The 21,162-nt window shown below is 44.3% G+C and overlaps 1 protein-coding gene across 6 annotated transcripts in view; it reads left to right on the plus strand.

The window, feature by feature from the left end:
* The window catches only part of LOC142587849 (uncharacterized), a 38,501-nt gene that overhangs the window by 14,926 nt on the left and 2,413 nt on the right, over positions 1–21,162 (plus strand). For 2 of the 6 annotated variants that reach the window (XM_075699146.1, XM_075699151.1), the window contains exons 5-6: positions 8,071–8,172; positions 11,377–12,027. The exons of 2 other annotated variants lie outside the window; for them this stretch is intronic. In XM_075699146.1, the coding sequence (XP_075555261.1) occupies positions 8,071–8,172; positions 11,377–11,411 (137 nt within the window). In that variant the 3' untranslated portion in view covers positions 11,412–12,027. Of the gene's footprint in view, positions 1–8,070; positions 8,173–11,376; positions 12,028–21,162 lie in introns of those variants that run through there. 2 more of the 6 variants (XM_075699147.1, XM_075699148.1) reach the window with 2 other exon arrangements.

Consider the following 21,162-nt stretch of genomic DNA (forward strand, 5'->3'; position numbering starts at 1 on the left):
TGTGGTCGTCAAGCACCGCAACAAGGCTGTAGGAGTGACTTCTCACGTCACTGAAATGATGAAAGTCTGGTCCTAAGTACTCCGGTTCATTCAATATTTACCGTAGGACCAGTCGCAATACTTTCAAGCTTCAAAATGGTAAACGCTGGAATGCGTCCCAGCTTGTAAAATGACCTGCACGAGAAGGTTTTCTTGAAAGATTAACTAAAAAGAGCCATTCCAGTGACTACCCATCGTTTCATGATGGTTTCCCACCTTTTCTACCAGTTCCTGCTGGTATAAGGGATACCTCACATTTCTTGCAGCGTAAACATGCAGTAGGCACAAGGCAAAGTTGACTACAGTAAAGGCCGTGATACCAATTCGTTTCTTTATGCCAAAAGATTTTTTCATGTCTCTTAGGTCCTTTAGTATCCTCATACGACTATTTTGGACAGCGATGCAGAATCTCAGCTCAACACTTAGTGAAATAATTTGCGTTAATTAGTTTCCATAAGAACGTTAGTTACCCCTAAAACAACACCCCTTGAAAGGCTACCGGCATATGACCCAGTAATAATGAGGTAGTAGTCTGAGAAAGTCGTAATTACTGATGAATAGTAATTCTAAGCCGATAAAGTCCTAGGAGCAAAAAAGAAATGACTAGAGCGGAGCGCTGCTTTCGAAACCGTGATTTAGTACATGGATGACATTGCTTTTTCCACTCCAAACATTTAGAACCCCTTAACGCGCATCTCGGTAGGTATGTCCATCACCGCGAGCACAGGCGGTGATGAGAGGTGCGACTAGGTGAACGCTGTGTAGTGTATCCCTGTAGTAACATGCAATCTCTTTAGCCTGAGTACTCTTTTGCCTTGCTACTGTCAAGTGTTCGTTTGCTATCTTCTTCCTAAGCCTAATCATTCTCTTCTCTTTGATTTTGAAAGCGAGAGAAATGAATGGCTCTTTGAAGTGGCTCATACCCGAAAAACGCTGGCCATTGAAACAAAAATGATCACCATCAGCAGTGGCTCATACCCTCCTAACCAGAAAAAATGCAACGGCTGAACATGATTCAAGAAACAAAGAAAGAACGAAAGCACGAAAGGAAGAACATAATTTTTATTTATTTATTTATTTACATTACCCCTAAGGGCCCTCACATGAGGGTATTACATAGGGGGGGGGGGGTACAAACATGAAATATACACAAGAAATAAAACTACATAAAATAAACATACACACAAGGAACATAAAATATATAGATATGAACAAGGGGTAAATGCACTTAGTCATGAAAACACAAGAACATTTTACATATGTTAATATGTGCATATAGGCATAAGTAATATCTAATCTGCTACCACTAACCGTTTTCTTGCAACAAAGTTTGGAAAGATGGTAGGCTAACTTCAGTAGCTATGTGTGATGGTAGGTTATTCCATTCTATTATTGTGCGAGGAATAAAAGATTTTGCGTAGAGCGACGAGCGGCACATTATGCGTTTTACTTTGTTAGCGTGGTCACGGCGCGGGAAAACTGCAGGGGGTGGTGAAAAGAAGTCTTCGTGAAGCGTGGAATGGTGATAAAGCTTATGAAATAAGGTTAGGCGAGCAAACTGGCGTCGACGTGATAGTGATTCCAACTCGGCACGTTGTTTTAACGATGTGACGCTGGTGAAGCGTGAATAATCGGAAAAGATGAAGCGAACAGCACGGTTTTGCAAAGATTCAATGTTGTTGATTATGTATGCTTGATCGGGATCCCATATGGCAGAAGCATATTCAATTTTTGGGCGGATCAGCGTGATATAAGCAAGTTTTTTTTTAAGTGAGAAGGTGCGTGCTTGAGGTTACGTTTAAGAAGACCGAGTGCTCGGTTAGCTGATGCTAAGACGGTGTTAATATGGTAATGCCAAGTTAAGTCAGACTGAAGATGAAGGCCAAGATACTTGTAAGTTGGCGCAAGTTCTACTCTAGCATTATTGAGAAAGTAGGTGGTAGGAAGTCGAGTGGAATGGTTGGTAAATGACATTAGCTTGGTTTTAGATGTATTTAAAGACATTAACCACGAACAGCACCAAGCGGTCACAGCATCAAGATCAGTTTGTAAGGAAAGTCGGTCAGCGTCATTACTAATATTACGATATACAACACAATCATCTGCGAATAATCGAATTCGAGATGAGACACATTTGGGTAGATCATTAATGAAAATTAAGAAAAGTAGGGGACCGAGGACGCTGCCCTGGGGGACTCCAGATGTTAAAGGAGCAGAAGAAGAGTTACAGCCATTAGCACAGGTAAACTGTTGTCTGTCGGAGAGAAAATCTTTAATCCATGCAAGAACGTTTGGGTGAATGTTTAAGTGTGTTAATTTGATTAGAAGCCTGTGATGAGGAACGCGATCAAAAGCTTTAGAGAAGTCAAGAAACACTGCGTCAACTTGGAATCCTTCGTTAAATGCGGAAAATATATCGTTAGTAAATCCGGCGAGAAAGAAAGAACAAAAGAACGTTTAGTTAGTGCAAAAGCTGCTCGCATGCGTCGTTGGGGAGGTCGGCCTACAGTTCCACACGTGCACTTCACTCTGCAGCTCGTTATACCTTGCAAGAAATCTGAGCCCTCCGATCGCACAATTTAATGCCTTACCACGTCTTCAGCAGGCTTTCGCTTTTACGTGTTAGAAGAGGGAAACAGGCTGCCAAAATTTTTCCGATTATCCGTTTTCGCAACTGCATACTAAGGACCTGTGTCGCAAAAGTTAGCTGCCGTCTGTAGAGAATGTCCTTCTGTCGACCTAACTTGTTGGGAAAAACGCAAAGCCCTGGAAAAACTGAAGCTTTCCCCTAATGCAAACCGAATCAAAGTCAAACTATAGAGCGAAAGACCACGCACCGAACCCGAAAAACTCTGAGCGACCCGATGCTACGCATATGTCAATTTATTCCTTGTTTAGAATTGTATCTTTTGAACATAGAATTCGATGAAGACACATTTCGTTAAGTTATATAGCCTTTATTTTAGGTGATGCAGCCGTTCATTACACGCACCCACTCACTATTTCACGGAAGAGAGTAGACTTGCACATTATTCCCTTGTGATCGCTATGGAAGACGGTCAGAGGCTGTGCCATCATAACTTGACAACGCCTGCTTGAAAACATGAGATCAATGCGGGAGCGGTGTTGCGTCGTGGAACCCTGTAGTGTATTAAGTTTAAACGAGTAGCGATCTAGCATGAAACTCTCGATCTATTTGTCACGCTTTTATTGCCATATCGATGTTGAAGTCACTGCACCAGAATTTCGGCGTAGTATTTGGCTTTAAGGTCTTCATGATTTCCGCCAGGAAGGTTCCGCGTCACGACGAGACATGTTTGGTCTAATGTACAGGCTGGCAATCACAAGACCAGTAAGCATCTCGACTGCACTAGCGTATCGCACATGGCTTCTCCATGCCTTTGCCAATACATGCCAACGGCGTTACGCGCACCATGGCGCTCGCACTTATGTTCGCTTATGGCAGCCTCTTCGTCTGCCGTGCGCTGCACTCGCGGCATACCCATGGTGACCGCCGGGAATTCATGGCATGACGCGCGTAATGCAATGCACACACACACACACACACACACACACACACACACACACACACACACACACACACACACACACACACACACACACACACACACGCACGCACACACACACGTATATATATATATATATATATATATATATATATATATATATATATATATGTATATATATATATATATATATATATATATATATATATATATATATATATCTGCGTGTATGTCTGGGTGGTGTGGCGTTGTATCATATTAAGAAAGGGGCTTCGATTTCTTTTCCACACCCTAAGAAGGGTCTGTGTCCACGCGCACTTGCTATCTCTGATAACCAAAGACGCTCAGTTAATCACGACAATTGGGTAGCGTCATTCCTAGCAGACGCAACTTAGGCTTCCAGTCAACTTCGTGTGCATGCGCTAGTCTTGCTGAGCTCGTCATTTCGCCCCGTTATCAGGCACTGACTGGCCAGCCAGTATACGCTGGCGCGGTACTGCGAATGTAAACTGACGTGTTATACGTAGATGTGTATGTTGGCTTTCCTGCAATGCATTTTCAGGACTCACGGACGAAGCAGTATCACATAGAAAACTTCGGTTTAATAAATTTGAAGTTACCGCAATGTTGTTCTCCTCGCTCTACCTTTGCACCAGTGCGAAAGTATTCTATATATATATATATATATATATATATATATATATATATATATATATATATATATATATATATATATATATATATATATATATATAATATGCTTGTTTGTGTGTGTGTGTGTGTGTGTGTGTGTGTGTGTGTTGTTACAAGCGTGAGAATTTTGTATGATTTGCGTATGTTCCACGAGGAGCTGTAATGGGAGACGCGGTAATAGAGGGCAGAATAAGGAGGCCCTCGACGAAACGCCACTCTAAGCCCTCAGCCGGTGGAGGTCGTAGAAATTGGTACAGCCCATCAGTACGCTGAACCAGGCCCATCTCCTATTATTTACCACGGCTGCGTTCAAAGCTTTGCCCATATCACTGTTCTGACCAAACTTCTCCGGATCTGGCCACGTGGTCCCAGCCACATCGACGTCCGTTACACAAACAGACGGTGGAAAAGTAACGCAAGGTGCTGCGGGCGCTGAGTGATATACTGGTTACATAGCCGGCGGTTGAACTGTGTTGCACACTCATTCATTGTGTCTCGGCAGTTCTTCACGTACTACTTCCCGCATGGTCGAAGCAAGGTGGGTGGCCGGACTCATAACGACGCTAGAAACAGTTTTCATGTTTGCCAGTCTGGCTCGGTCTTCCTGAGGCATCCGCGGGTGTAAGAATTTGCACAGTTCAAGTACTTCCTCAATTCATCTTGGCTACTAGGCGCGAAAACACACACGACACAAGGCAGGAGACGGGACAGAGCGCCACTTACAACTGCTTTTATTCGGAGGCACACCACACACTTATATACCCGTCTTAGACGCAAGGACACATTCACATCAAGATTGATATGGAAGCGCACACGTCACTTTCTGCATCCATTTGTGAGAGAAAAATATTACACAATACTGGCGCCACACACAATACTGGCGCCACACAAATGCCTGCAGAAAGCCGGCATTTGTATAGGATCCTGTGTGGCGCCAGTATTGTGTAATATTTTTCTCTCACAAATGGATCAAGTTTTACATCAGGTTTTACCGGCTAGACACGTTTTAAAAGTTTTTAGATACGTGGATGATTTTTTGATATTTTTAGTAAGGACGGAAGTTTGAACTTCGAAGAGAATATGCATGATATTTTATCCATATTCCGACAACGTGGAAATGGCTTGCAATTCACCATTGAAGTGCCTGAGGGGAACCACCTACAGTTTCTAGACATAAATATTGAGTTTTGTGCGGATCGCGTTTGTTGGGCATATGCACCTCGTGCAAAGAAAGGGCTTCTCCCATACGACTCCGCCCATTCGAAATTAATAAAACGGGGGATAGCTTCACTTTGCCTGCAATCCGCCGTCGGAAAATCGTGCCCTCACAAGATGCAGCTTAGCTTCCAGTCCCAATTGACCAGGCTGTCTTCAGCTAGATTCCCTGACTCGATTGTGATGGCAGTCGCTGAAAGCCTGCTACAAAAAATGAAGAGTGCGGCTGTGAGAGCTGGGGAAGATCCCCATCGAGATGAGGTGGTGAGGCCTGTGGTGGTGCCCTATGTACACAAAATGACCCACAATTTAAAGAAGGTTGCTAGCAGGCATGGGGTGCCGCTTGTGTTTTCAGCCCCCCGAAAGATAAGAAGCCTTTGTTCTCGTATCGAAAAAATACGAGACGATAAAAATGGATGCGGCACCAAGCATGCGCGACCGTTCATGAAGTGCAACGAAGGCGTCGTGTACGAAATCTCCCTCTCATGCGGGCGCTCCTACATACGGCAAACGGGGCGCTGCATTAACGACCGAATTAGGGAACATGAGAGAAATGTAGAACAAGATAAAGAAGGGCCAAACATTCCGAAGCACATTAAGTCCTGCCCATCACGCTCTTGTGAGCCATGTTTTGCAGGGGCGCGAATTCTGGCAAAAAGTAAAGATCAAAAAGCTCGGGAAGTGATTGAAGCTTTCTTTATCGGAAAGAAAGGAAGCATGTGCGTCAGCGACCCGTCAATATCTTTATATATGGCTGAAAAGAAATATTTAACCAGTGCGCTTCCATATCAATCTTGATGTGAATGTGTCCTTGCGTCTAAGACGGGTATATAAGTGTGTGGTGTGCCTCCGAATAAAAGCAGTTGTAAGTGGCGCTCTGTCCCGTCTCCTGCCTTGTGTCGTGTGTGTTTTCGCGCCTAGTAGCCAAGATGAATTGTGACCAACTCGCCCAACAAGACGTCCTTTTATTCCTCAATATAGGTAGTGCATGTCACTCCCGGAGTTTGAGCTCTATGGGAAAGTGTTCGCTCTGCACATTTCTTTTTGGCCACCAGAGTCGCCAAAACATTTTCTTATTCTTCAACCAAATTTGCCCGCGTAGTTAAGGATGGTTCGTGATTCTCAAGCTACATCAGTACTGTTTCTCACTAAAATAAGACGACATTGTTAAGCTTCGTGGCCGAGTTCCAGTAATGTGTGCTCATTCGATTGTTGTGCGTAAGCCTCTCGTCCATGTCTCCTGCCGGTCTTACCGCGAACTAGCCTGGTTTCATGTACTGGTGAGGGGATGCAGCTGGCGTTGACCTTTGCGCGGTTGTAACTGACGCTGGGTCTGACCCGCCGTTCTGGGTCATTGGTTCTGGTTCTGGGAACGTTGTCGGCGAGAGACCGGAAAGTTCACGTGGTTCGTCGATGTTATGTACCCGGCGCTTTCACCATTCTGCTACGAACTACACTCTGTGAAAAGACGGTTTATTGGAACACGACGTAACCAACCTTGAGCGCCAGCCGAGGTTCCGCTATCTCTAGGCGAACGTCCTCTTCCTCTACCCTCTATTATCCAGTGTCCCACTATAGCTTGCAGCACGTACGTGTAACTAACTAACTAACTAACTAACTAACTAACTAACTAACTAACTAACTAACTAACTAACTAACTAACTAACTAACTAACTAACTAACTAACTAACTAACTTAAGTTTAAACTTACCAATTTAAATATATAAATAAGTAAATAAATGCATACACCTCTTTCAGTGTGTGCGCTTGTAATATGTTTTTGATATAGCAAGATACACTCACCCCGGGGTCAGCGAAGTTGAAGGAAGCCGGTAGTGCCACTGCCACAAGCGCACCTTTGTTGTGCATATTCAAACAATAAATCACATTTGTGCATATAATTTCGCCTCTTTCATATCTCCAATGTACACACACTTGCTTATAAAGAATGCATAATTTTTACCAGCTTTTAAATGTCCTATATTTCACCGGACCTCATTTTAAGGCAAATGCATATGCGTATTTTTCTGGCCAACAGCCTACAGCTGGTATGTGCCAATGTGGCACGCAAGGTATGAAATATTTTAACCTATACTTACATTTGGCTGCTCTAAGAGAAGGGAAATTTTACAAGCGTGTTTTTTTTTGCACAAATGGTGCTTTTGTCGTCGTGATATCGTCGACGTTTGACATTATTTGACCACCTAATGGTCGTTTGTATATCGACAATGCCGTCGCAATAGCGTAGGGCCATAAAGATAAACATTGAGTGACCTTGAACTTGCCATCTGTGCTAGGCAGAAAGAATTACTAACCGAACCGGCTGCATGAAAAACCGGCTGCAAAAAAAAATCTTTCCGCTCAACGCAATGGTCCTTGGGATATTTAATTATCTACCTCGGGATAACTACGCTTTACATAGGGTCGCACTTGTGCATAAGGTCTGCAGAAGCTCTTTCTTTTATGGTAACGCAAACTTGTTCACGAGGTCCCTGGTCGAGCGAGGGACCACAAGGTCACATGGCACAGCGCAAAATAGAAGGTACTTTGCTGTGCTTGTGTTCTCCTAATGTCAATTTTTTCTGTTTTCTTCTAGTTAAAAACGAGGAACCCTGCACTAACATGAGATCACATATTTGCGGAAATATGCTTAAACTGAAGTGCCAATCATATTCTAATGGATGTTTCTGCTATTGTGGTGAGGACACTGTCGCTACCCTTCATAGAAATGACGCCGTTTTCGCAAAAGTAACAACCAGTTGAGACTGCTGAAATCATCCTCAAGTTAGGATTTCTCGGTTAAACCCTTAGAGGAGCTACACAAGAGCATCTTATTCAAGTGCTGCAAGAACCTGTCATTTTATTGGCTGCATTATTGTAAGAACCATGTTGAATGCCCAAGTCATTGTTCAGCCTTACAAATTGTGAAAGCGTGAAAGTCCGGTTATACTTAACCGGATGGATTTGTTTAGCATGGATCCGTTTTTATAGAAAAGGGCGAGGGAGAGTACTATGACGGTTGGAGCAGAAAGGCCACTCAAACGTCTTAGACACCGCAACAGCTACGCAGTTGATGAAACTCGCCCCAGAAAATGCTTCCATACATGACCGCTTCGTCGTGTATGGAAGTGTGGCTGAACACAAATTGCCTTTTTCGACAGCAAAACCTGAGTAATCAGTGGTCCAGTAGGTACAACCCAAAGCCAAAGCAATAAGGCAGATGTGCCGATGTAAAATAAAATTTAGAGCGAGAATCCCTGAAGTTCTTGCTGCCACATTTATCAAGCACTGTTTCGCACAAAAAGTGTTTTTTCGCTGTCATATGAAATGGGAGGAATGGAGCAGAGCAATCGAGGTAGAAGGGCGACGGTGACCCATACCTATATAACTGCGACGTAGGATTTTGTCGTTGTTTTGATTACAAATGTGCTCTTAATGTTTGAATATTCCATTCCTATTCTATTCTATTCTATTTGAATATTTGGAAGTCCTCGTGGCGAATCGATCCATGGAAGAGAAACGACGTTGTTCATGATGCTTCATGCAGATGAGTATCTAGGCTTAGACCTTGACGATAGAGGAAACAGAGCTGCGTACTGAATCGCTGGGCCTGCGAGCAATAAAATTTCAAGGGGCGCCAGTAAATGCCAAAATATCGGGCATATGGTATCACGGACTCACCTACAAGGGATCCGTAAAGCGCACTGTATGTGCTGCATGGAACTAAATAGAGAAAATGGGGTTACACGTGGTGCCCGAATTTTATTAGTCATATCTGACACCGAGGACACTGACACCGAGGACAACATAACGGAAACTACTGGGTGCTTAATTGAAATAAAGAAATGATAAAGTAATGGAAATAAAAGTGAATGAAAAGAAAAACTAGCCACACGTGAGAAACGATGCCACAGCCTTCGCATTTCGCGGGCGATGCTCTACCAATTGAGCTACCGCTGCGCCGATTCCGCGTGCAGTTTCTTGGCTATTTATGTGTCCTAGTAGAACCTTGGGAGTGTTAGCCCGCACCACCACTCACAAACCTTGGCGACGGCGCCACCAGCTTTCATTTCCATGAAATTACCGTTTCTTTATTTCATTTATTAGGGACAAGTAATTTCCCCTCTGTTGTCCTTGATGTCAGTGTTTGTTGCCATCTTAAGTAATGACATTTGGTTACAGAGATGACACAACAAAATACACAAGTTCTATTCATTCAAGCTTTAGATAGCTGGTGTGCCTAACCCACTTTGCAGCTCGTGGATGTCTTACGGTCTAAGGCTCAAATCGTGGTCACTGCCAAATATTTACCGTTGGCCGTTTAGATTTGCCGGGGAGGTTTACGCTCTAGGGTAAAGAAATGACTCCTCCTTTTGTGAGGCCCGGGAATGCCCTGCACAACGTGAACTCGCCACACTCGTAAATAGTTAAGGAGCTCCCGCGCATCTATCAATACCATGGGCTTGAACGCCCTGTAAAGACGAACGCATTGCGCGCCTATGCTTGGGATATTTCTCTATCAGGCGTTGGATATGCCTTTGTCATGTTGGCAGTTTCTCGACACTGCATGTCGAACGCCGGAGAACCATAGCCGGGCAAACGTCAAAATTTTGCAACAAATTGCTTACTTTCAGGCATTTTAAGTGCTAATGAGCACCAGAATGAGCTTGATAAATTACACTACTAGATCTGGTGAACCGGGGAAAGTACGAAGGAGCGCGAGTGCGCGGTGAACGCCACCTATAGGAAAGTGTAACCCCAGTATTCAGCAATGCAACTTAAGTCAAAGCATATGCTTGACTTGATTTAGATGACACCTGGTGTTAACGTGTCCAAAGACGCTCACTGCGTTTCCTTCGGCGTATTCACAATAGGCGTCACTTAGATCAAGTCAATCATGGGCTTCAACTGAAGTTGCATTTCTGAATACGGGGGTAAGTAACGTTGTGCGGAGGCAGGAAAGATAAACGTAGCGAAGTGTCGCGGAGGACGAACGCAGGCAGAGGCGCGCCCAGTTCACCTCCTTTGGCACTTGCTGCAGGTATTGTTTGCGATACAGACGTACTGGGATAACATCGTCCTCGCGCGCCGTAGTCTATGTGTGCGACGGTGAGCCCACCGCACTCCGGCGCGCGCGTGACACCTTGGGAGGGAAGAGAGGCTGCGTTTTGTATTTAGGCCGCGCGCGGTCATACTTCCTTTATCTTTAAAGCGACCTGCTTTGGGGCGACAGTCTCGGTGGGCCGACGGCTCCTAGCTTTGAGTGTGCTGTGTTCTCGGCCGTCAGTTTGAAATGTCACTTCGCTCGCTTCTGCTGTCAAGATTTCTAAACCCGGAGTTTTGAGAGCGAGTGTCCGCGGTCATCGAATGTGGGGTGTTCATGTTCGCCTCGGCGCTCTGACACTATGTTAGGTAATTTAGTAAGCGAATATTTATAAGGGGGCGTTCTACTCCGACTGCTGCTGCGTATGGCACGGCTGCGCGATCTCTATGTTGAAGACGATCTGCGATGCGGACACTGTGTACTTACAAACACTGTATATGACTGTGACTCAGCAGGCTAGTGCACATGCTTCTTTACCAGAACCATCCGTTCAAGGTTAACGTCAGTTTTCACCCTTCAAAGCGGGAACTAACATTCAGGCTCGCGTTTAAAGAATCAGCATTAGTGTCATTGATATTCCTGAGGCAGGCTGACCATGCACATTTTTGATGTTTGTTAACTCGAAGTAAATAGCCGGATGAACTATAACATTGGCGGGTCTTTGTGTATCTGAAGACCAATTAAGCTTGCTTGTCTTTCGTATGTGTTTATTATTGCATGCGAAAAAGGGTAGCCTCTATTTTACATCTCTCTTTTGAGATACAAGGATTATAACAAGAAATTTTTTCTTTTTTTCAGCGATCGCACCACTGATGATGTTTACAAGTCTTTAAGTTCAGGTGTAGTAGACTCTTTCGGGAGCTCCTAACAGTAGTCTGTACGGGCGCTTCTAGATACCTGCCTATACACTCCTTCAAAAAAATTTACTGATATACGAGAAGTACTTGATCCTACGTACAAAATTTGAATGTCTCGTTAGGTAGAAACGAAGTTTGTTCGACGGTCGGAAAAATATCAGCCGCACCAGCATCAACGACGGCAGCGGCAGCCAAGCGACTCCAGCTCGAGAAAAAGCAAGTGATTCGGCCTGAATAGTCGACTAACCGTTAAGGCAACATGAGAGTGGACCCTACGAATGCACTGTAGGATAAGCACTTCCACGGCGGCCGCCTGCGCGGCGCCTGTATATGATGTAAAATTCAACTGCTGTGCTATTCATTCCATTTGTGGAACTCACTTGTCTCAGCAATAGTACGTTCTTTTATATAAAAAAGTATCTCATCTTAAGTACAAATTGCTTTCTTCAAGTTTCTTCAGCTGTTGTTCCTAAACCCAATTCCTCTCTAATATAAACAATCCTAAGTGTTTCTCTTGTAGACCGTACATGTGAAAGAGGAGCCTAGATTATTATGTCACAAAACAGAGTATGCGAGAATGAAATGTTTTCATGTTGTGATTACAGTGTGTGATAGTTCCTCTGTTTTAATTTATTTCGAACACGTCTGTTACAGAATGAGAAACTGACACAAATGGCGTCGTTGCGAATTAATTATCTGCCAAGACTGACATCATTTGCAAGATAAAGGGAATCGAAACTATTCAGATAGCAATGAAACTAGTTGCAGCAATATTTCAGTTACAAGCTTTACAGCGCATGAATTCGCTGGAATATTCGAAAGTTAAACACATTTAAGGTCTCGTTCTTCTCTAAGTAACGACTCCTCGCCTCACTGGAGTATCTCTCCGATCTGCTGGTATGCAAGGATGTTACAGCCCAATGCCAGAAAGTAATCCTCGCCTTTCAGCTGGTCAGGAAATGGCGAAAGGTAATACTGATGCGGGCCTGTGACCTAGCTTTAAAGGTTGTCCACCTTTTTATGATTATGGACCGAATCTCTGCGACAAGGTTGCTCGTGAACACAGAAGTAGAAGTAAGCGTGCTCCCGCCTACAAACGCGGATCACCATTCCAGGCCCACAGAACAAACGCTATGCGGCGCTAACTCTTCGTCGATAACCACGCATCAATTCAGTCAATTGACTGCTGAGTTGGACCTGCGTCGAAAGTTTAGGTGGGTTTTCATATCAGCCGAAGCTGTACATCCCATTATTCAATTGGACTTCCTGTCATACTGTGACTTGGGCGTTAGCATCCGACGTCATCACCTTATCGACAGGCTGACCAGCCTCTCCATTTCAGGCATGTTCTGCGACGATGCACCTACCAGCATACACACGCTGATCCCGAGTTCTCTGTTTGAGAACCTGCTGGCAGACTTTCTGAATCTAGCGAAGCCCTGCAACCTTCTCAGCCACCTCAGCGTGCTGTCACTTATTTATTTATTTATTTATTTATTTATTTATTTATTTATTTATTTATTTAATATACAAGTGGTCCACCTGTCGCTGCTTATGTGCATCGCCTATGTAACGAGTGATTGGAAATGGCCAAGCAAAACAGAGACCACATCTGCCGTGTCGGAATACTGTGCCCGTTATCCGGCTCTTAGGCCTTACCACTGCAAGTAGTGCCAAAAAAAAAGTCCCGGCAGACTCGCACCAGTGCAGGTTTTATCGCGCTGCACACTGTCCATGACAGCTGCCGGCTACCTCACATTCAGGATGTTACGTGTTATATGGTGAGTTCCACAAGCATTTCTAAAGCGCACCTTGGTATACATACCGTCAAAAACCGTTGAGACAGCAGGCATTCCTACGATCCGCACACAACTCCGGTTGACGGAGTTGAATAGTTTTGGATCCGATTTAGCTTCTGCAGTTAGCTCGATATCTCCAACGGTTCGTTGCAGAGGTGATGCGCGGCCTCTCAACTGTAATCATTTAGATCGGTCACATTCTTGTCGCGAGCGCTACTCCAGAACATCTCGAATGCCAAATCCGTGCATTATTCCAACGCCTGCAAAAATATGGTATCCTCATGAATGCACAGAAATTGGTGTTTGGGGCTTAAGAGCTAGAATTCATAGACCATCACATGTTTTCTTTGGGACCTGTCCTCTTTCGTCTCAAATTCCTGCAGTGATGATTTTCTGCAGCTGAGAACACTTTGCAGGTAGCGAGCGTTCTTGGCAGTTGTAAATTTCTCTAAGCATTTCACGCCTCACCGACCTGCTACACAAAACTAGCTGCCCGTCTCTGGCCACTTACTGGCCTTCGGATGCCGCGGCCTGCTTTATGACAGAGAGACAAGCCACCGTCGACGCGGTGCTTCTCACGCGTTGAAGATCTGATGCTTTGACTCGAATCACAGCGCATGCTTCAAGCGTGGCCATGGACGCTGTACTTCAGAAACTTACTGAGACTCACCCCCTTGGATATTTTTCTCGAATACTTCAACTTGCTGAGACATGCTACAACGTCTTCGGCAGCGACATTCTGCCATCTATGCTACCGTTGAACACTGCCGATATGTATTGGAAGGTCAGAAGTTTGATGTTCCAGCGGACCATGCACAAGTCAAGATTTTGTAATACTATTCATTGTGTAATCTTTAAAGCGAAGCTGTTGATGCCTATGGCTCCACGGAAGTTTCAACTCCGTAAGCAAAAATACTGGCCGATCTCGGTAAAAGTACACGAGGGCCCTAGGGCAATGGCACATACTCCTGTCGACTCCAGCTGAGGAGCTAAGGGACGTGTAACGCACCCTTGAGCTACTCTTGTCAAACCTGGGACCCAAAGAAGTCCAAGGCAGAGTATTCAGAACAGAAACGTCAATCAAATTTTAGCTCAGACGGCCGACCCGCGTCGGCCATGTATACGTCCGCACCACCCTCTATATGTCGGTGTTCCAAGCGCTGGCGTATCTAGTTTCCTTCCGCTCTCCCGTGGTGGCGTCACACGTGCCTAATTTACTCTATCTCCTCAGTGGGGCGGTTGCATTCTCGTCTTTGTTCCTGCCGTCGCTCTTCGTAGGAGCGCTGCTCTTTGGGAGTCGGGATTATACGCTCAATATGATGGAATTAACATAATAGTAATACAGATGATATGAGTGTGTGTATGCGTACGTACTGTCACGATGACAATCAATTAGGACAATACATGTGTTTCTACCTTCGTTCAAAATTCTCTGTCGCCTCTGTGTCATACGCTAAGCAGCTTCGCTGGTCATCGACCTTCACAGAGTGGAATGGTTCACGGTTTTTGTCATGGAAAAAGGCACGCGTTTTAATATGAGTCGTAGAAAGAACAGTGTAATAATAATAATAATAATAATAATAATAATAATAATAATAATAATAATAATAATAATAATAATAATAATAATAATAATAATAATAATAATAATAATAATAATAATAATAATAATAATAATAATAATAATGACAACGCCTTTATTTGTGTCACATGTAGGATACACGACGCTGGATGCGGTGCGCCCGTTAGAAACATAGATATTCCAGTTGCTTGGGGAGTGTCAAAGGGGGAAATAAGTCTACGTGTGGGCGCGTATGAAGCGAGTGTCGCGGTAGAAATGGAAATGATATAGGAGAGCTTACAAGAGCTTACGAATGGGATAGCTTAAGAGAGCGTGGGCGTTGTAGAAGCCAGTCAGACTTAGGAAGGAGTCATGAACAGCAGTGCAACACCGGTCCAAATGCTGTTATTTTATAGAGAACAGATGATTATCCTCAGTGTCCCCTATGAAGCTGGGTGCTGCTTTTTAAACGCCAAAGCAAGCACACCGAAAAAAAAATGTACGTTTCTTTTTCTGCACGTCCAAAAATCAGAGTAGGCAGTTTCTTTCTTAAATTCTATTGCTAAAGCAGTACACAATTGCCGATGCAACTACAAACTGAAGAGCAGTGGAGCCAAGCGGCTTTTTGAAATCGGAAAAAAGAAGATACTGCTAACGAGAATCCACCGATTACATATGTATGGCTTTACTGATGATACTTTAGGACTCTCGTACATATAGTAAAAACTCACTCCATTCGAGTGAATTCCTTCAGGACTGATTCTTTGTCTCTCCTCTTACAATGGCAGCAAGCTTCTATACAGCAAATCTAGCTGTGCGCACTTATACGAAATATATGGTCTTCCCTGGCAAAGTTTTGCCTTTAGGTGTCCTCACGCCTCTGTTCTTTCTTTGTACTTTTTCTTAACTTATATTAATTATACTGACGCTTGATGATGAAAAAAATTCTACTTGCATATTTCTTGTTGAACCCAATTGGCTTTACCAAGTCAAGATGGATGTGATAGTTCACATAAGCTTTTCAATAAACAGAGTCGCTGAAGGCACCACTTTCGCATTGTTGATCAGCTTCTGCTATATTTAATTGGCCTGCTGATATCGTGTAGTCTGGTATTTCGTATGATAATATGTGTGGAAGTTATACTCCGGTGTGAATGCATTAGAAAGAGCAGTATTTCCCTTTCGTCACTTTTGTTTGCGACAGATCTCCTAGCAGTGAATGTGACACAAAGACAATTCCTTCAGCTAAAGGTGCGCTAGGCAGTAACCAAGCGAATACTGAACCTGGTAGGGGGGGGGGAGGTATCCAGTAGGTTCTGTCACAATTGCTTACGACACTGATCAGAAGAGTTGGAAAGCGACGGAGAAAGGACATATTGAAGATTGAGAACTCAGGTTCAAAATACTTTAAAATAGCAGTTTAAGAGGCGGTGGTGTTCCGCAAACACTAGAGCGGCGAATTACCGCTCGGCACCCTGTACCACGCCGCCTATTCCACGTACTAGAACTACAACTGTACTTTGTAACAAGCACCTAATGCACTCTACGACATGATACTGGAGTGTGGAGGCCACCCGTCTTTACCACCAATCAACCGACAAACAATAAGCAGTGGCAGGCCTAATTGATAAGCTCCAGCCCTGCCGACCAGCAATGTTTGGTGACCTGAACCAAGCTATCCGCTCAGGGCAGCGGAATCATTGACTGGGCACGCCGCCCCCACATCGGATGATTCCACTGCCAACGCAATTCCATATTTAAAGTTTATTCCTCCTCGTCACCTTGAAAGGAGGCACTAAACCAAACAGCAATACAGCGAGACGGCGGCGGCAGCACCTACAGCTTCAGCTAACCTCTTCTGTCCGTGTATTGGCTATCTTAGAACGTAAAAAAAAACGTTCGTCAACAATATGAAAGGCACAAAATTTAGTTATTTACAGCTTTCTGGAGACTCCTTCTGGAACTCCTTTTTTAGGAACGGAAAGAGGCAATCCGCATCCAACACAAGAATGATCAAGCTTACGAATCTGGTTGTGGCCGACCAAATTCATAGTAGAAAGTACGAGCGTGGCTGGTCAGAACATGTGGCCAGTAAACTGATGTCTAGTTTTATGGACATCAAAGTCAGGCGTCAAAAATTGTCAGCGCCCGCGATGCAAACCGCACGGACGCAACGATTTACAGAACCATGAGGCTAAATGCTCGGTGCCTGGCAACAACAGCAGCCGCACTTGCAAGACACAAAACTTGTACAATATTTGATCTATGACAGTATGCGGCATTGGAGTGCCTTTCAGTAGAATAGGGGTAAACCAACCAATAACAGAGTTTGAGGTTGTCCATTATAGTATTAGAGTCTGTGGACTAGTGGTTCACTTGGGATACATGTGGTAGCATTGGCGCTGGTAGCAATATCTGGGTCCCTATAACGTAAATCTCTTCCAATCTCTTTTCATTCTAATCTCCAGACGTCAAACTTACGTGACCACTGAAACAAATATCGGGCGGCTACCCGCAGCGCTATTTGATCTGCCCTAGAAAAACCGTACTAATATTTGGGAGGTAATTTTTTTTGCTTTTAAAGGACTAGCATCGCCTACGCTGACAGGCTATTTTTTCTTAATTGGCTCCCAATAGGCGAGTAACAGCAGCAGTGGAGAGGAATTCTATGGGGCCGTGCTTGCATGTCAAAGTAGATGACCAGACCAGCAAGGTGGTGCCGGCGTCAGCGATTGGGCCACTTCAGCCCTTGCTTGGTTGCGGTAGCTGATCGAAAATGGACGGAATGCAAAATGGAAGGAAGGTTAAAAATACTGCTAAAACGGATCTTAAGCAAAAAATAGTTGGCTGAGCGATGCTCTATACGATGGCGAATAAGAAAGTATCCACCCCTAATTTTGATTAGCCAAAGTAGGATACGTACTGATAAGTACAAAAATGCGTACTATTCTAAATACCTTACACTATTTTTTCACGTTGTCCCCACATCGGTTCAGACATTTGTTCCATCCCAGAACCAAATATGAGATGCTCCTGCCGACAGTCAGCGACGCACGCGGTCTTCCCAAACGCTTTTTCTCATGCAAGTCTTCACGGCATTTTGCAAACTCACAATGCCACCTCGTCACACTAATCGAAGTGACACACCTATCCTCATTTGTGGGATGCATTTCCCTGTGAATTCGGATGGGAATTGTTCCCTTTCTCCATAGAAAACGAATCACACTTGGTTGCTCGCAGCCGTGGATGTGGAAAGCACAACCACCATCTTCGGATGGATGGATGGATGTTGTGAAAGTCCCCTTTGGAACGGGGCGGCGGGTTGCGCCATCAAGCTATTGCTAATATACTGCCTAATGTCTACCTAGGTTAAACAATAGAAAAGGAAAAAACGCGATGAACTCCCACAACCAACAACCAACAGCAGCACCGAGCGGCGGCCCTACCGGCAGATAAGCCCAGGCCAGCTCAGGAAGATCCATAGCTGGGAATGAATATGTTGACTCCGCTTCTTACAGCCCTAACTTGGGTAAAAAAATGAATGCAAAGATTTTCTTATTCATGCTCGTACGTGCCCAAAGGCCTCAACAACGTAGTACTGCCACGTGCACGTACTTATAATAGGTAATTAAACTCGTTCTCGCCTGCAGCTCCATGTAGAGAGAGCCTAAATGGTCGGTGGGCAGCTACCTTTTATTCCTTTCGGATTTATTCAGTCTTGGGCTATAGCGAAAGAAATAAAAGTTTTCTTTGGCGTGGTATCGCATCTCTTATGCGTACACGTCACGTTCCCGTAGCGATTTTCTTTTCGGTTTTGTAACGACGTGTGACAGATCGGTGAAGTTGGCGCAACCCGGAATCCTTGGACCTTAAGCGAAGCGCTAATGGAAAAAAAGACAACTCAATGCCCTTTCACTCAGTAACGACGCATAACCAGCATAGATATATATGAATGAATGAATCAATCAATCAGTCAACTTTATTTCTCGTCTGAGCGAGAGGAAACCGGGACTCAAGGCACGAAGGCCTGACAGGTCCCAGATCCGACACTTACAACAACGGCTATAATCAGTATAAATGAATACGTTCAAAAGGTACATACATCTCGCGCTAATGAACAGAATTTCAGTGACAAAAATGATTGAAACATTTGTAGTCATTCGCAGTATGTGGGCCTCTTAATGGCGAACTGCACCTCCGCCGTGGGTCGGCCCGGCAAGGCACTATATTCGAGTTCGACTCACGTATAAGGAGTGTTTATTGCCTGCTTCCCCTTTGGCAGAGATCCGCCCGGCATTTCACTATCTTAGGAATCGGCCGACGTGTGAGCAGAGATTAGTGCCTGGGTAACCTCTGCCGCCTGTCCAACCGGCATTACACTATCTTCGAGATTGGCTCACGTAAGGGAAGTGCTTAACGCATGCGTCATCCCCGCCACGGGTTGGCCTGGTATTGCACTATCTTAGAGATTTTTTTCTACACGTGGACGCGATAGTAGGCAAAATAGACCTTAACAGCGTCGCTGTAAAAAAAAGGCATCTAGGATCGAAAATTACTTTTTCCTTGTTTGGTCGAATCAAGCATCATCAGTGTGTGCACGTCATGGCAGATGGGAAGTTCTCGGAGTTTTCATGACACAGCCTAACCGATACGCGAAGAGAGGGTAGCCCGAAAATATTAAAATAATTTTGGAGGGGTCACTGCAGAAATGTAAAAGAAACCGTTTAAGATATATGGCCGATTGGTAGCTATGAGCGTCCCCATAGAAACGGGGGTTGCGTTGCGCCACCAAGCTCGTTTTATAATTTTGCGAATGCCCTACCTACCTTTATACTTAAACAGACAAACAGTTCCCAGCATGAAACTTTCGCATTTTCTTAGTCTTTGTTTTTGTGTGCCGCAAATGTTTAATGCCTCCATTTTATCTGCAACATTGAGCCTCCATTCTGTATCGCGGACATATTTACTTTCCTCCTACTATTACTGAAACCAAAAACTTCACAGTGGGCAGCGGAACCTAAAGAGACAACTAGTGTCGATATCTGCACATTCTAATCGGTTTAGATTACATTTCCCCTCGTGACACAGAATCTAACATGACAACACCATAATTTGGACACTACACTTACCATAATCATATTAACTGCTAGTGTGGGGGGTGAGTAGCGATATTATCATTTAACACTCAGTATTTTTATTAATTTTGATTGATAAGGGCAATAAAGCAATGCTAGAATTTTGCAACCGCAATGTAGTTGGGAAATAGCGTTAAAAGATGCCACGAGCTCTGTTCCACCGACTATGATTTTGGCAAACCGGTACACGCAAAACTGGCGAACGTAAACTGAAAGAAACCCACGGAGAAGATAAAGAGCTCTTGTCGCGGGCATATACACAAAGTTCGGCCCTTACCTGAAAAAGATCGCTTCTAGGAAGTGCTCTCCTCACTCAATGACAGCCGTTCCCGCCTCCGTAAAAGTAGAGATTTTCATTGCACATTTTCTCACTATGCTTTTTGAGTTGGAGTCCTTGGGGAGCTAATAACGCAAGTTGGCCACAAATCGGACGGTGCGAAAAGTAAAGTGAAGGAAGAGGGCCTCAGTCTTAAGTTTCGTTAATGGAACAATGAACCTCTAAATGGAGCTTCCAAGACAACTGTCACCGCGGTGGTGAAGCGGAATAGGGAGTAGCGGCACCCTTAGTGTCAAATATTGATGTAAAAAAAATTACGCAAACACCATCAGCATCATAGCCTCGAAATTGCTTTAGAAAGCAATTATCAAGGGCCACTGAGTGAATGCAAGGTTGCGTATTATCACTCAAATCGGCAACCTAATTACTGTGTCACCTTAGCCAATGATCGACGTCAAGTTTAACTATCCTCACTTCGAAGATCATCAAGATGTAGCCGAAATCGAGAAACATTCTGCGTGAATTATGTCTCACCGTTCTGAGCGGCCTCAATTTTTTCTTTCAGCATAGGAATAGAAGAGTCTCCTGGATTACCTTTGGAAGTACACAAGGAATATTCAGCTATGATAGATAGTGTCGGGCGCACGTAATATTGAAGGCTTTTAAATTTCACTCCCCCCACACCTGTGTGTGTGTTTTGTACTTTTCATTTATATTCATGTGAAGATGAATCCCATGGCCTCCAGCTCCACTGCTATTGATCCGCTGGGAGCGCATGTCACGCATCTTTGGCCTAGATCGCATTTGTGAAAACGATTCGGCCGCCGCTGAGCCCAGTTAATCACTAGCCCTAAATTTTGGGGGTCATTGCTGTGTTTTTCGCCCACGCTGTAAATGTGCAGCCAGACTACATCGCCGGTTTCGTCAATCCTTCTTTATGCTGGTGCCCTGCGAC

Source organism: Dermacentor variabilis, chromosome 7 (assembly GCF_050947875.1).
Source record: "Dermacentor variabilis isolate Ectoservices chromosome 7, ASM5094787v1, whole genome shotgun sequence".
In the NCBI taxonomy this organism is placed as follows: Eukaryota; Metazoa; Arthropoda; class Arachnida; order Ixodida; family Ixodidae; genus Dermacentor; species Dermacentor variabilis.